General features: G+C 39.3%; 1 protein-coding gene across 1 annotated transcript; it reads left to right on the forward strand.

The window, feature by feature from the left end:
- Positions 1-168: 168 nt before the first annotated feature.
- Positions 169-14,732, forward strand: dpydb (dihydropyrimidine dehydrogenase b). The gene is made up of 25 exons (XM_085438944.1): positions 169-1,512; positions 4,955-5,065; positions 5,185-5,267; positions 5,873-5,960; positions 6,617-6,778; positions 6,901-7,097; positions 7,335-7,416; positions 7,534-7,621; positions 7,836-7,943; positions 8,196-8,365; positions 8,458-8,668; positions 9,160-9,344; positions 9,895-10,110; positions 10,517-10,681; positions 10,988-11,056; positions 11,153-11,236; positions 11,358-11,478; positions 11,599-11,718; positions 11,790-11,932; positions 12,032-12,086; positions 12,188-12,309; positions 12,773-12,922; positions 13,629-13,691; positions 13,905-13,982; positions 14,076-14,732. The coding sequence occupies exons 1-25, from the start codon at positions 1,483-1,485 to the stop codon at positions 14,238-14,240; spliced, it is 3,066 nt and encodes a 1,021-aa protein (XP_085295070.1). The 5' UTR covers positions 169-1,482; the 3' UTR covers positions 14,241-14,732.
- The last annotated feature ends 1,027 nt before the right edge of the window (positions 14,733-15,759 follow it).

The following is a 15,759-nucleotide window of genomic DNA, read 5'->3' on the forward strand; positions in this document are numbered from 1 at the left end:
AGGGAACATAAGCTAGTCTAGCTAGATATAGCAACTTGTTTCATACATAAAATGAACTGAGGGAGCGCACCGAGGCCCAGTATAAGACAAAGGATCGTTTTGAACTCTGAATTGTACACATACACTCTATTAGTACAAAAATAAAAATCGGGGGGGGGGGGGGGGGGGGGCTGGTTTAGCTCACTGGGTATGAACAGGTGACACGTGCTCTGTTATTCCATATGCCCAGGTTTTTACTGCCTCCCCCGTGTTCCTTCTCCTAGCTTTCCTGTTTAGCTCCACTGTGCATTTGAAATTAAATAATAATAATTAATTTGGAATAAAAGCTATGTATATAGCACCAGAAATGAGCAGAATTCCTCTTCAATAAGGAGGTTGAGTTTGCCACGTGAAATCACAGCCTGTGGTTAGTGTCCTTGGCTGTGTCAAAGAGCACATAAAGCGCTAGATGTATAAAGGCTAATTTACACCATTGAGGCCTGCTCTCAAAAACTGAAATAGATGTAACACTGTCTGTTAAGCTGGATTTAAGAAATAAGTGAAACATGTTTAGCGCCATCTTCTGTAAGTGTTGGAGTCCAGCTTGCCGCTGTGGTGGCTCTCCTCCACACAGTACTCAAAAGAGACAGACAGTGAAAGTGGACAGTATATCCTCTGTTTCTTAACATGAAACTCGGTGTTGCGGCCAGGGGCAGCACAAATGTGATCCCCTTAAAGTGATCTTTAGTTTTAGTGTCCTTATTTTTCTCTCGTTATCGATTCTGTCACTAGTTAGCTAACATAAACTAATGTAAGTCTATTAACCAACCAACCACATGACAATCATGTTCCTTACTGTCAGAAGATGGCGCTAAGCTGTGTTACATCTAAACCAGTAGAGACTATGAAGGAAGAATCAGTTATATAGCTACAGGAGAACTTGCTGATATCTAGTTGCTTGATCAGTCAAGTTCTGGCTGTCTTGAATAGCTGATCTCTCCTCTGTATGGAGAAGGAAGCGCCCGCAAAGTAGAAGAAAAGAACAGAGTCCTTGAGACAAAAAAGGGTTAACACAGAATTGTTTACCAGATAGAAGAGGGAAAATATGCAGAGGTCCACTCCCCTCTTAGAGGTGGAGTTTGAACTTTGCCGTGGTCACTGTCTAGCTTACAAACTCGGGTGCAGTGAACCCAGAATCTGCTAGCTGCAGCCGAGCTTGTAAGCTGAACTTTAACCCTCATATGAGTGATAAGAGCTCTGCCTGTGTGTTCACCTCATCAACAGGTTGGCAGGAGAAAGTATGACGTTTGATGCCTTCAAACTGTCTGTCTAAAATTTTTGTTAAGAGGGGTGACGCGGTCGTAAGCTTATATAGTTCCACTTGTGAGCAGAGTAGTCCCGGACAGTGCTTCGGACCTCTAAACCACAACACCAACCACAATCTGCAGAGGATAATTTTCAACCTTTTAAAAGCTTTTATTCCGGAAGCTGGGCTGAAGCACCATGTTGAGTAAAGATCTTCCAGACATTGAGGTAAATTTGCTGTGTTATATGTTATAGCAGGATATTCTCATATGATATATAAGTGGAAAATGCAATGTATAGCATTCTCTAGCAACACATATACAGGTGTTGTGTGGATAACAAATGATAATAAAATGTTTTCCATGCCATAGTAAAATAAAGTCATTCTAATTGTGTCCATAGAATTTTTATGAGTACAGATGGGGATTTAAAGATTATTCTCCACTAATCTAGAAGCTTAACAGCAGGCTAATTTGCACATGACTGGCCTCTAATTATGACCATTTCACAAGAAAAAATTGAAACTATACATACAGCTGTGATCCTGGAATAATAATAAGTCAGTCACAATCATCTGTTCATATACAGTTTCATCAGACTTGCAGGCATATCACAGTTTTCAAATGGACTTCCGCCATGCACAGGGCACTGCATATCCTTTGAGTCCATCAGTTTCTCAGCACAAACAGTACTTCCCTTACTGTGTGTGTCTTTAGAAAAGGCCTGTGTATAATTCAACATTCGGCTGCCCACAGGGTGAGACGTTTCTTTCTATAAGAAGCAAGCCTGACCGCAAAGTCACACGATGGAGATTCATTGGGTTACTCTTTTTACTAATGTAAAGTATTGACTTTAGTGTGAGAAGTGCCCTGGTGTGATTTAGATGATACGGAAATAGAAATGAAAGTATCCAGAGTTTTTGGGACAAAGTAAAAACACATCTTACTAATTTAGAAATTGGCTTCACTGAGCCACCCACAGTTTCTGCATGTCGCACACTGATGTGTTCTCTGCCTTGTGGCAGAATAATACATGTCAAAGTGACATGAAAATAAAATGTCTTATAAAATAAAAATGTTTTTTTAATGAAATAAAACCGCTTCTACAAACACAAAACAGATAAATAGGAGGGAAAAAGGCACTGTCAAAGTGCCTGAGAACATGGGTGTCTAAATGCTTTTTAAAGGAATCTACTGAGTCACCTGATTTTTACTCTTTTAAAAGTCCTCTTGGGTGCACCAAGTAGAGACCAGTAGAGTTATCAGAGATATACGACAGACCTATACATTGGCTAATCACTGTAACGTGTTGCAACGGTGAGGATTTAGTGGGTAAAATGCCACACGATGCAGTCTGAACATGATCGCCTGGTATTATGTAACAAGCCATGTGTTTGATTGTACAACCTATAGATAACTGACACAGGGTCAAAGTGGAGATGTCAGTGTGCATATGTATGTATGTGTGTATCTATCTATCTATCTATCTATAAAAAAGAAAAAAATTCCCGACTCGCCCCTGTGGGCGGTCAATCCTTCAAGCTTGGGTCCTCTACCAGAGGCCTGGGAGCTTGAGGGTCCTGCGCAGTATCTTAGCTGTTCCTAGGACTGCGCTCTTCTGGACAGAGATCTCTGATGTTGTTCCCGGGATCTCCTGGAGCCACTCGCCTAGTTTGGGAGTCACCGCACCTAGTGCTCCGATACTTTTAGTTAGTCTAATGCAAAGCCCTCTCCAAATTGTTTGATTTTAAAATCAAATAAATTATTAAATTATTACATTTTTGAATGATTTGATGTGTTATCACTGTACTTCCAATCAAGTATAGACCACAATGAACTGATTTTTTTAAATCAAAATTTTATAAAATGTCCCATATTTTTGGAAACTAATGATGGCGTTGATATGCTAAGACCAGTTCAATAGATCATTAGCCACTAATGTTCAAATAGTCAAGGTCAGGTTGGATTAATACATTCAGTGATAATATTCTATAATGGCAGAATTTACATGAATAAAATACTATTCAGTATTCCCCCATGTAACAAGGTGTCAGTGTGCGACAAGCTTAATTTCTCGATTTCTACTGTTATATATGAATGCAACACGTGACATTGGCTCAGTGCATCGACCTGGCAGCTCACCATTATCTTATCATCTTGACCCCGACCATGAAACAGCCAGACTTCCTAGAATGTTCCACAGTTTCAATGTTCATGTCGGCAAATCTCAGCAAATGTGCTGTCAAGAAAAATAATGTTGTTACGGTCTGCATATTATGCAGACTGTGCAGTGTGAAGTTGAGGACCCAAAATGCAGACACAGAAGCAGGTAGGACTCAGAAGAAAGTAAGCCATTTTATTAGGCTGTAAAAAGTCCAGCAAACAAAACTTAATGTCTAAAAGGGAATTGCAAACTATAACAACAGGAACCTGGAATGAGGAAACTATGAAGCGCCTTGAGGCGACTTTTGTGTGATTTGGCGCTATATAAATAAAATTGAATTGAATTGAATTGAATTGAACAAGGGTGGCTGTAGCTCAGGAGGTAGAGCAGGTCACCTACTGATCGGAAGTTTGGTGGTTCGATTCTTGGCTCCTCCAGTCTGCATGTCAAGTATCCTTGGGTAAGGTACTAACCCCAAGTTGCTCTCTGATGCGTCCATCGGAGAATGTGTGTGAATGTAGTTAGATAGCACTAAGTATAGATAAAGTGCTTGTGAGAATGGGTGAATGTGGCATGTTGTATAGAGTGCTTTGAGTACTCCGAGAGAGTAGGAAAGGGCTATTACCATTTACAAGAAAATAGAGACTGACAAGGAATAAGAGGAAGCCAGCACTATATAGACACACTGAGGGGAAATAGCTCGGAAAATAAAACACTCTCTGTGGAGAAACTGTGCCTGTTTAAGATGCTCTTTTTTATATTCAATCATATTGCTGACCTTTGACCAGTTATCCTAGTTAGTTGCAAAGTATTTTTCCAGCTGTTTCTTTCTAAGACCACTTACTTTTCCAGTCTTTTGTTGCCTTTGTTGTCTTTTGTTAACTTAATTATGATAATAATTATAATTGTATAAAGGAGCCTTTGAGGTGGTCTGGGCATCTGACAAGGATGCCTTGTGGGTGAGGTGTTCTGGGCATGTCCAACCAAGAGGAGGCCCTGGGGCAGATCCAGGACACTCGGTAGAGGTTTATCTCTCAGCTGGCCTAGGAAGCCTCTGTGCTACCTGGAAAAGCTAGATTAGGTAGTTTGCTAGGCTGCTGTCCCAGCAACCTGACCCCATATAAGCAGAAGAAAATGGATGGATTATTATTATTAAATATGAGAAAATATATTTCATGAAATAATAAAAGGTTAGAAATATGTTTTATTGTGAAGAAAATATGGATGGGTTTGTGCCCCAATTTTTTTGGAATTTGGGGTTGTGGCATAAGACTTCTCTGAATATAATTATCTAGTTCCCTCTGCAACCATACCACTTTATAAAAACAAACACACTGGATGCTTTTCCTGGATCATTCCTTTATATGTAAAGCAAAAATGTGAACCACTATACTGTGGAGCCACTTGAAATGCTAAAACAAAGTCTCTGGAAAATAAAAGAAGATTCTACTCATGTTTATTAGGACGTGCAGTCTAAGAATCCAATCCTGTGTCTTTTTCTTTTCAGAGCATCCTAGCTCTGAATCCAAGGGTGAAGCATCATGCTCAGATCATATCCACAGCCAGTAAGAAGAAAGAAAAGACACACTGGAAGAGGAACCCTGAAAGGAACTGCGGTGTAAGAAAAATACACAAACAAGACGTAGCTTCAATTAAAAGAGTATCTTTAGTCAAATTAGAGCATTTGCATAATTTAATGCTTGGAACATCATTCATCTTCTTCACTCTTTTTTCCAGTCTTGTGTGAAGTTAGAAAACAACTTTGACGACATCAAGCATACAACACTGAGCGAGCGAGGAGCACTACGAGAAGCTCTCAGGTGAAGATTAATGAAGAGGCTACTTTAGTTATTTGTTTTTAATATAGCATATGTCACAAATATGACATATGCTAAAAAAGATACCAAATTTCAGATGGTCACAACAAATGCAGGCTAAAGAAGAGTATTCTCATCATTGTCAGGCCAGTTCCACACATGTACTTTTTTTTTTATCACCATTAGAGAAAAAGGGCAGCAGTGCAGTTGGATGAATCCAACTGTTAATTGAATAGCCATGACATTTGTACACACAATATAATAATAATCCATGTCAAAAGAAAGTTTTTTTTTCCAGGACTTTCTTTATTTTTTCAGTTAGCTACACCATCATGACAAAATGTACAAAATGTACAAAATGAACAAAATGTAAATTTTATTTATGAGACGAAATCGTGATAGTGACGTACTGGCACATTAAACTAAGACACTGTACATGAAAAGTATTATCTTAAATGTATCCATTATAATATTAGACATTACAGCACTACAAACTGTGTTTTTTGTCTAAAATAACAAAAATTCTCCAAACTGTTTGCATGCAATTTTTATTTTTTAGAAATCTTACTTGGTTAAGCTGCAGAAACAAATGAAAAATTTGTGTTTAGATGTCTAAAATGTGCTGATGCTCCCTGTCAGAAGAGCTGCCCAACTAATCTGGACATCAAGTCATTCATTACGAGTATCTCCAATAAGGTAGAATCCACTCTGCACTCTTTCTGTCATGATCCCGAGTCTTGTACCCAGCGTTTCCTGTTTTGGACTTTTAGTTTTGGTTTATTTTATAGTCTGAGGTTGAGATTCTGTTCTTTGTTTGGTTACTCTTACTTATTTGTATTCCTAAGTCATCTTGGTTTCTTGTCTAGTTTATGTTGTCTTATCTCTGTCTCCACACTTATTCGCCTGTTCCCCAGTCGTGCCTCTGTTTCTCTCACTCCCTCTTTTCCCTGTATTTAGTCAGTCAGTGTGTGTATGTTCTCGTACTTCCTTTTTTACTTTGATAGTCTCCTGCCCTGTGTGTAGCATGTGCAGTTTTGTCCTCTGTCTCGTCAGTTAGATTATGTCCAGCTGTCTTTGCCAGGTTATTCCTCTTTGTCCTGATTCCCTCGTGTGTATATATTGTCTGCATCTCCCTCATTCCTGGCTGTGTGTTCTGCCTGTGTGTTTAGTTTCCAGTTTGGTTTTGTATTTCATAAGTTCGATAATAAAGCTGTGTTTTTGAGTTAAGGTCCATATGAGAGTCTGCATTCTGGGTCCCCGATCCTGTCTTCACATAGCCTTATGTCTTCAGATATTCAAAGTAATACCAGATAGCAGTACTCTGATGTCAAGTGTGTGTATTTGTGTAACAGAACTACTATGGGGCAGCGCGTGCCATTCTATCTGACAACCCTCTGGGTTTGACCTGCGGAATGGTTTGTCCCACATCGGAGCTGTGTGTAGGGGGCTGCAACCTGTATGCTTCTGAAGAAGGACCCATTAACATTGGAGGGTTACAGCAGTTTGCTATTGAGGTACGACAGTTTTCAGAAAACACATTTCTAATCAATTATATTGATTTAACATCAGCCATGATGTAAAAGTAGTGTATTAAAGACTATTCTTGGCATGTGCATTTGTGTATGTTTCTTTACAGGTGTTTAGTAAAATGGGCATCCCTCAGAAAAGAAACCCCGAACTCCCACCATTCAATGAGCTGCCAGAGTCTTACCACACCCCTATAGCTCTGATTGGCTGTGGCCCAGCATCAATTAGTTGTGCTTCTTTCCTGGCCCGTCTGGGATATGATAATATCACAATATTTGAAAAACAGAAGTACACAGGAGGGCTGAGGTATCTTAACATTATTATTATATAAAATATTATATGACAGTGTTCATTTCCCTCAAGCTGTTTTATATTGTATTGTTAGTTACTTGGGAAGTAAAGGTTCAGTCTTTTTAAAAAGAATTTTAATATGTCTGCAAATTAGAGAGAGAAGCTGGCACGAGGACAGTTGAAAGACACAATACCAACATGATAGCATTGGGGAGACAAAAATCATTCAAAGAGATATGTTCTTCTATGCAGCACGTCAGAAATCCCTCAATTCCGGCTTCCATATGAGGTCGTCCAGTTTGAAATAAACCTGATGAAGGACCTGGGAGTGAAGGTATGAAATGTGGCACGTATTTTCAAAATAGTATTTGTAGCATCCATTATATTAGTCGAATCTCTTTACATGAGTCAACAGTTCAGTTAAGACATTTTGTTTCTGTGGCGTCTACAGGTGGTGTGTGAGAAGGGCTTGGGTGTTAATGGAATGACTCTGAAGTCCCTGAAGGAAGATGGATTTAAGGCTGTCTTCATAGGGATTGGTGAGTTTCACTTGACAACCATTATGAATAGATTCCAGTTTAGTTCCCTGTAAATTCATCTGGAATCTGGATGTGTCTGGATATTATGCACATTTGTAAAAAGTTATAATAAACTGCTGAATTACATCAACCATCAAATTTGTTTTTCTGCATGCATTTTAAGTCCTCATCAAGTCCTGTTTGCATGTGTCTGTGAATGTGTGTGTGACACCAGGTCTCCCACAGGCCAACAGAGCTGAAATCTTCAAGGGTTTAACTGTGGATCAAGGATTCTTCACTTCTAAGGACTTTCTGCCCATGGTGGCCTCTGCCAGCAAGAAAGGTACCACTTAATTTTTGTTCCTCTACCAGTCCACAGGATTATAGTTCACATGTGCAGTAACAAAGTCACAATATACACATTATTTATATGAAGTCACGATCCCAAACATACGACAATAGCATCACTTCACAGCCTTTGATCAGCCCGTAACTTTTCATGTGTTAGTGTATCCGCACATACTCATTCAATCATACAGTACTTTTGCTGGTGACATGTTTTTTTACATTTTGGGCTCTCTGTCGCTTTGCCTAGGTATGTGTCAGTGTCGCTCCTCTCTGCCAGAACTAAAGGGAGTGGTGATAGTTTTGGGGGCCGGTGACACTGCATTTGACTGTGCCACCTCAGCCCTTCGGTGTGGAGCCAAAAGAGTGTATGTCTGCTTCAGGAGGGGATTCACCAACATTAGAGCTGTTCCTGAGGAGGTGCTGATGAGAGGCAGATGGATCAACTGACGCAGTATACAGACAGATCACCAGATGAGTGTACTGATATGTATGACGTTTTTTCCTCTCAGATGGAGTTGGCTAAAGAGGAGCAGTGTGAGTTCCTTCCTTTTCTGTCTCCCCGTGAGGTCATTATGAAGAATGGGCATGTTGCTGGGTTACAGTTCTGTCGCACTGAGCAGACTGAGGAAGGTGACTGGGTTGAAGACGAGGAGCAAATTGTCAGACTGAAGGCTGATTACATAATCAGTGCTTTTGGATCCCTGTTGAATGAGCCACAAGGTAATGAGTAATCAGCTGCGCAACACATTACCCAACTTTTTGCTTCACCTTTAACTAGAAGTAGTAATGACAAATCCAGATGTAATTGTAAAACTTTGGTTTCCGAGTGCTGGTTTGTCTTTTTTAATTTTACTTTTTTTTTTTTTCAAATATACATTACTGAGCAAGTCTCTTGACCAACTCCCAGTTTCTTAACATGGGAAATAGGTGCAAAACCTGTAATTTAAATACAGCACAAAAACGTTGTTCTCTGTTAGGTGTAGACAACACTAGTTCATCTTTTGAGTAAGGAACCTTTTAATGTTTGGTCAATGTTCAGAGGCTTGACACACAAAAACACATTTCTCTGAAAATCATCAGTTAAAAAGACCTGGACTACCAGCAGCCCAAAACAACATAACAAAATTAAATCTGTAATGGTTTGAAAGTTTGCAGGTGATGTTTAGACTGAGGCAGAGCATGAAACTGACTGATATGCTGGGTGCTTGTAGTGACTGAGGCCATGACGCCTGTGAAGCTGAGTCGCTGGGGTACCCCAGAGGTGAACACAGGCACCATGCAGACCAGTGAGCCCTGGGTTTTTGCTGGAGGAGACGTCGCTGGTTTGGCAAACACCACAGTGGAGTCAGTGAATGATGGCAAACAAGCCTCGTGGCATATTCACAGATACATACAGGTAAGTCTGCTAAGACTCTAAACACCAATGAGTTCGATAAGGAGAGATCATTTGGAAGAACCGAACAAGATTTACCAAGATGGAAAAATGAATTGGACTCCAATGACCCGTTATCACAGAAAAGAATCCCAGTAGCGATAGGATTTAGAACAGGAAACCCCAAAACATAGGCACTGATGGTGTTGAAGATTGAGATGGAAGCTTGGATGGGGCGAGATGGAGAGGTGGTTGGTTGCATGAATGAGAATCCGATGGAAAAGCACAGATTTTAAACCAGTCAGAATGGAGGCTTTGCCTTCTTTGATCCAATCAAAAAGGTGACTGGGCTAGTATAATGATGACAGCACTGAGTTTGACAGCATGGGAAGGTTATAGTGAACATCTAGGAAAGCAAGCATATGAATGACTGCAGATCTTCCTTACTGAACTTGTGCCTATTAATGGTTTGTTTAGTGTCCATGTACAATTTTTGTACCTCATGCATAATACACAAAATATCATACCAATAATGTTACCAAAAATATTTATCCCTTCTCTTTTACTTGTATAGTCTCTTCATGGACAAACAGTAGACCCAGTTCCAAAGTTGCCATTGTTCTACAGTGCTATAGACCAGGTGGACATCAGCATTGAAGTTTGTGGAATAAAATTTCCAAATCCGTTCGGCCTGGCCTCTGCTCCTCCTACCACTAGCACAGCCATGATCAGAAGAGCTTTTGAACAAGGATGGGGCTTCGCTCTGACTAAGACATTTGGACTGGATAAGGTACCACACATGCAAACAATGTACCAAACCACCAGTCACTAGAACGACTATACTTGCAGGCATTAAAGAGATTTATTCACCCGAACATGTATTTTACGATACCTTACAGTAAATCATTGTAACATATCAATATTTCCTCCTTGCTGACCTTTGCTGTTTTTGCATTTTTATATTTTTCCCATACCAATTTATTATGTAACCTCAGATTTATTCCTCAGGAAATTGTGAGCATACAAAAAAAACGAAAAAAAAAGGGATTTGTTTAGGATTCTTTACCAGATGAACACAAGTAAAAGCTTCAGAAAGAAAAACACGAAAGCTTTGTTGTGTCTAGCAAGTTTCACTTTAAGGACCCCAAAAAAAGAAGTTAACCTCATGAATGGGCTCTATAAATCTGTGTCTTTAGGATCTGGTGACCAATGTGTCTCCTCGAATTGTGCGTGGTACAACATCAGGCCCTCTTTATGGGCCTGGTCTGGGCTCCTTCCTCAACATTGAGCTCATCAGCGAGAAGACAGCAGCCTACTGGTGTCAGTCGGTTGCTGAGCTGAAAAAAGACTTCCCCAACAACGTAAGTTTGATATTACATCATACCTTTCCTTGGTGATAAGCGTGTTGTTGCGTTAAATAATTAATATACATTTACTTTTCTGGATTGTTTCTGTACCATATTACATATTTCTTTGATTTTTTCCATGAGCTTCATTCCATCACATGTGCTTTACCAGACATTTCATGTCTTTAGTGCGTGTTCTCTAGCAGTGTCCATTTGCACCACTGTACCAAAATTCACCCAAGTTTGAAGTACAAAGTTCTAAAATAAGTCTAAAATGTGTGATGTTTAAAATCGAAAAAAAAATCCCTCTGTGTCCATCAGGTGGTGATTTCTAGTATAATGTGTGGTTACAACAAGGAAGACTGGACAGAGCTAGCCAAGATGGCTGAGGTGATAAAAACAATATACCACTATAATCAAACATTTTTACAGAATATGTAGTCTAATGATGATTTAATTGTAAAAATAACGAATGTATGTGTTTAGGAGTCGGGAGCAGATGCTTTGGAGCTGAACCTCTCTTGTCCTCATGGGATGGGAGAGAGAGGCATGGGACTGGCCTGTGGACAGGTACGCACACCCCCCCCCAAAAAAAAAAAAAAAAACACACCCAAATATACAAGGGAGGAAATGGATGTAAGAACAATTAAGTGTAAAGGTGTAACCATTTATTCATTTGTTGTGTCATCAGGACCCAGTGCTGGTAAGGAACATCTGTCGCTGGGTGCGTGAGGCCATTTCCATTCCATTCTTTGCTAAACTGACACCAAATGTTACAAATATTGTTGACATTGCCAAGGCAGCCCATGAAGGTAACCACACTTCACCTTTTCATTCAGTATCATTTTACATTGCTCAGTACTAATCCACAATGTAGCGAATGATTAGCAGATGCCTGTTAACAAGTCTGTAAATGTTGTGCTGTGTTATAGGTGGAGCGGATGGAGTCACAGCCACCAACACGGTCTCAGGTTTAATGGGACTCAAAGCTGATGGCGCTCCCTGGCCAAGTGTTGGTTTGGAAAAACGCACCACATACGGAGGGATCTCTGGTAAGTGCACACACGGTGAAGTATAGCGCAGTGCTGAATAAACTTATTTATCACATTAATGGTGTGTTCAGGTAATGCCATCAGGCCCATTACTCTCAGAGCAGTGTCAGCCATCGCCAGAGCAATTCCAGGTTTTCCTATTCTGGCCACCGGGGGTATTGACTCAGCAGAGAGCGGACTACAGTTTCTTCATGCTGGGGCTTCCCTGTTACAGGTGATAACCAATTTACTGTAACAGGTTTTGCCATTGAATAAAAGTTGATCACAGACCAGTCACTTAGATCAGCTTTCTCATTCTGTCGGGATACCACAGGTGTGTAGTGCAGTTCAGAACCAGGACTTCACATTGATTGAGGATTACTGTGTGGGTACGCAACTGCTTTTTGGCTGAGCTTAACAGGCATTCATTTACATTTTTAGAGCTTCAAAATATTTACTTTTGTATTATTGTGACATTACACATGTTTAGGTCTGAAGGCCTTGCTGTACCTAAAGAGCCTAGAGCTAAAGGACTGGGATGGTCAGTCACCTCCAACAGCGAGCCATCAGAAGGGAAAACCAGTTCCCAGACTCGAAAGCCTGGTTGGAAAGGTACAACTACAACAGTTATAGTAACTTTTTGGTCTTTCTTGGCCTTATATCAACCCACACCTGAATGCTTCAGGCCAGCAAACTGCCAAAACCATCTGCTAGCTGCTAGTAGAGGTACTCTCGTTTGCTGATGACAATGAGTTAACCAGCTGCATCTTATTATCATTGCCACACTGGTACTTACTCTCTTAATTCCTGAGGAAGCAGTAAGAGTGCAATTAGTTTTGCTTCTGCTCCCAGTTACAATTTTGTTAAATAAGTACTGAACCTGGGTAATGTGTTGTTATTTTCCTTAGGTTGTATTAAACCAATTTTAAAAGATGCTAGAGACCAGATTATTTTTATTACATCCTAACATTTAAAACCTTGAATCAAAAGAAGATGCCTGTTCTTTTTCACATTAAATGGTTATTTGTCTAATAACCATTTGTCACCTCTTATTGGTCAATGTGCATGTGTTTAGAGTCTCCCTAGCTTTGGTCCATACCTTCAGGAGAAGACGGAAGCCATTGCTGCATGCAAGAAACGACTCCGAGATGCTGGTGAAACCAATGTGGTGGAATCCAACGTCAGCCGGATCAACGTGCCCCAGAAGCCTGTTCCTCCAGTCAAGGTCCATACGCATACATACGTGCTGCACGTTGAGTTCAATAAAGCTATATGTCACAGTCGGGCTGAGACTGTAAGGAGTGAAGAAGGTGGACCCAAGTGTAGACACGCAAAATAACAAAACTTAATATTAACTGAAGAATAAGCCTGGACTTATAAAGCAAAGAGCAGAACTAAATCATGATCTAAACCGGGTGAGCTAAACATAACAAAACCCTGGAACATAGAAACCTGGCATGAGTTCATAACAGAACTTATTTGGGGAGCATTACCTTACCTTGTTTCCATGAAACAAGGTAAGGTAACAGACACTCAGGCAGGGAAACGCATGGGGAAACAGCTGACACAAATGAGCATAACGACTTCACAGTGGAAGAGTAAAATGAAACACAATGAACATAGAAACACAAGACCTCTTCAAAATAAAACAGGAAACATGAGATGCAAACATGACAATACAAACTTGACAACCTGAAATCACAGACAAGAAATACATGAGACTAACCAGAAGACGTAAGTGAAACATAACTAGATTAAACTTGAGGCAACTAAATAATGAACCTAGAACTTAACATTATCTTCAAAATACAACAAAAGAGATCAAAAGCCAAATGAAAGGCTGGCTCACAGACCCGGCCCCTGACACTGCATTTGGTTTTTAACCATAAATGTGTTTTTATGTATGTGTGTGGTGACGGGTTGTGTTATAGGACGTGATAGCCAGAGCACTGCGCCACATTGGAGCATACCAGGAACTTAACAACATGGAGCAGGTACACAGTTCTCATTCATTCACTCTAACCAGGTAATATTCTGACCATTGTAGTGATTTATAGGAAAAGATAAATGAACAAAAGGACATTGCACCACATGTGTAATCACTTTTTATTTTCTAAATCAGGTTTTCTTCTCATGATCACAGATAGCAGTAAAATATCATTTATCAAAATCACAACAACAACAATGGCCTTTCCCTGTGCTCTCAGGTCCAGGCTCTTATAGATGAAGAGATGTGTATCAACTGTGGGAAATGTTACATGACCTGCAATGACTCTGGATACCAGGTATGTTTTTCTACTATATCCAGACAGTCATCACTTTCTTGTTTTTCAAGAGATGTATCTGCTTCAGTCCCATTATGTGACTCTTATTTCAAGGCTATAACATTCGACCCTGAAACTCATCTTCCATCCGTGACTGACAGCTGCACTGGCTGCACTTTGTGCCTCAGTGTCTGTCCCATCATAGACTGCATCAAGATGGTCAAAAGGAAAACAGCCTACAAACCCAACAGAGGTGTACCTATTAGTCCTGTCTGCTAAAGGCGAGGATAATAATAAAACAAAGACATCCAACTGGATTGTCTTATACAGTAAATTAATTTGTGTGAAGTATAATCTTAGTTTGAAAGCCCAGCTCCAGTGGCACCACTGAGCAGAGAGGCAGATAACATCACAATAATTGTATAGTGTGTATATATAGTAAGTGTATGTCAATAATTCCACTCTGATTTAGTTGGTAAATCTGAATCTGACTTTGTTTTTATTCTCTTGTAGAAAATCATTTCAATGTTAAAAAGGCATTTACAGAATGTCAAATTAATTCAAGTCAAATGAAATGCTCCCCAAATAAGTTCTGTGATTTCAAATGTCTGGATTTTTGGATATACAGAAAATATCTGTAAGATGGAGCACATTTTTATACAAATTTGTGAGATTGTGTAAAAAAATTAACCAACATAAAAATATTCTGTTATACATGTGTTATCAGGAAAATGTTGTGAAATGTTAAAAATAAAAGCAACCATTACTTTGTGTCAAGTTATTTTATCATCCTAATACATACATTATATCTATTCAAATATTTAAGTACAGCTTTGTTGTGTTTTTGATATTAGGTAATATTATTGTTCCTATATATTCATATATATTCATGAAAGTTGCACTAGTGCATGTAAACAACATACATTCTGGGCTGGTTAGATTATACTAAGTTTGAGGTTAGTAGACACTTTACCTCTAATTTCTGTGAACGGTAAGAATTCCGTGGCTGAGTTTAGTTAGGCTGGAAGCTTTTTGTTGCTGAAACATTTTGAAACAACCTTTGAAATGGTTTGAAAATATTTCCCTTGAGTATTTGGTTAGTTTCTTTTTAAAATGTAGCATTAAATTCAGGAAAAACATTGTCACCTTTTCCTCATCAATTCAAGAAGCTAAAAATCACTATTTTGGGAAACACTTTTTTTTTTTTTTTTTTTAGATTTCCTCTTTTTTGCACTAGGAAATGTGCTTTGTTCTCTTACTAATATTAGTCCCTTATCACCCTTAAAAAATATTTTAACATGATCGTTAACTAGACTAACTAAGAACAATATTCATTTAAAAGATTTCATTCACTTCATGAAACTGGGGTTGTATAAAATACATTTTAGATATTTTAGAAAAGCGCTTGTTCTTCGCTATAAATCTGCACATTTAAATGTTTTTTATGAGTCTTTGACCTTGCCACTCTGGTGGTCCGTGGGAAATTCATCTCACCCTAGAAGCTGAAATTGACTATTTTTCACTATGTCCTGCTAGCACACTCTTTTTCTTTCAGCTTTACTTTTTAACAAAAAACCCCCAAAACAAACAGTTCGCCTCATCATCCTGCTGTGCTCTGGTAATTTTTCAGAAATCATCCCATATATAGCAGATTTATTAGTTCTGATGTTTGTTTGTTTTAAAAAAGACATCCCTAATATATGCTTGTGTCTGTCTGTTCAGGAAGACAAAACAAACGTTCAAGTAGGAGCTATGTCTGTCAAGAGAACACAGTACAATATGATCCACAAGTAGCTTC

This window comes from Copadichromis virginalis, linkage group LG18 (assembly GCF_057382275.1).
Source record: "Copadichromis virginalis isolate Kocher_CV1m ecotype Utaka linkage group LG18, C_Virginalis_male_GT1.1, whole genome shotgun sequence".
In the NCBI taxonomy this organism is placed as follows: Eukaryota; Metazoa; Chordata; class Actinopteri; order Cichliformes; family Cichlidae; genus Copadichromis; species Copadichromis virginalis.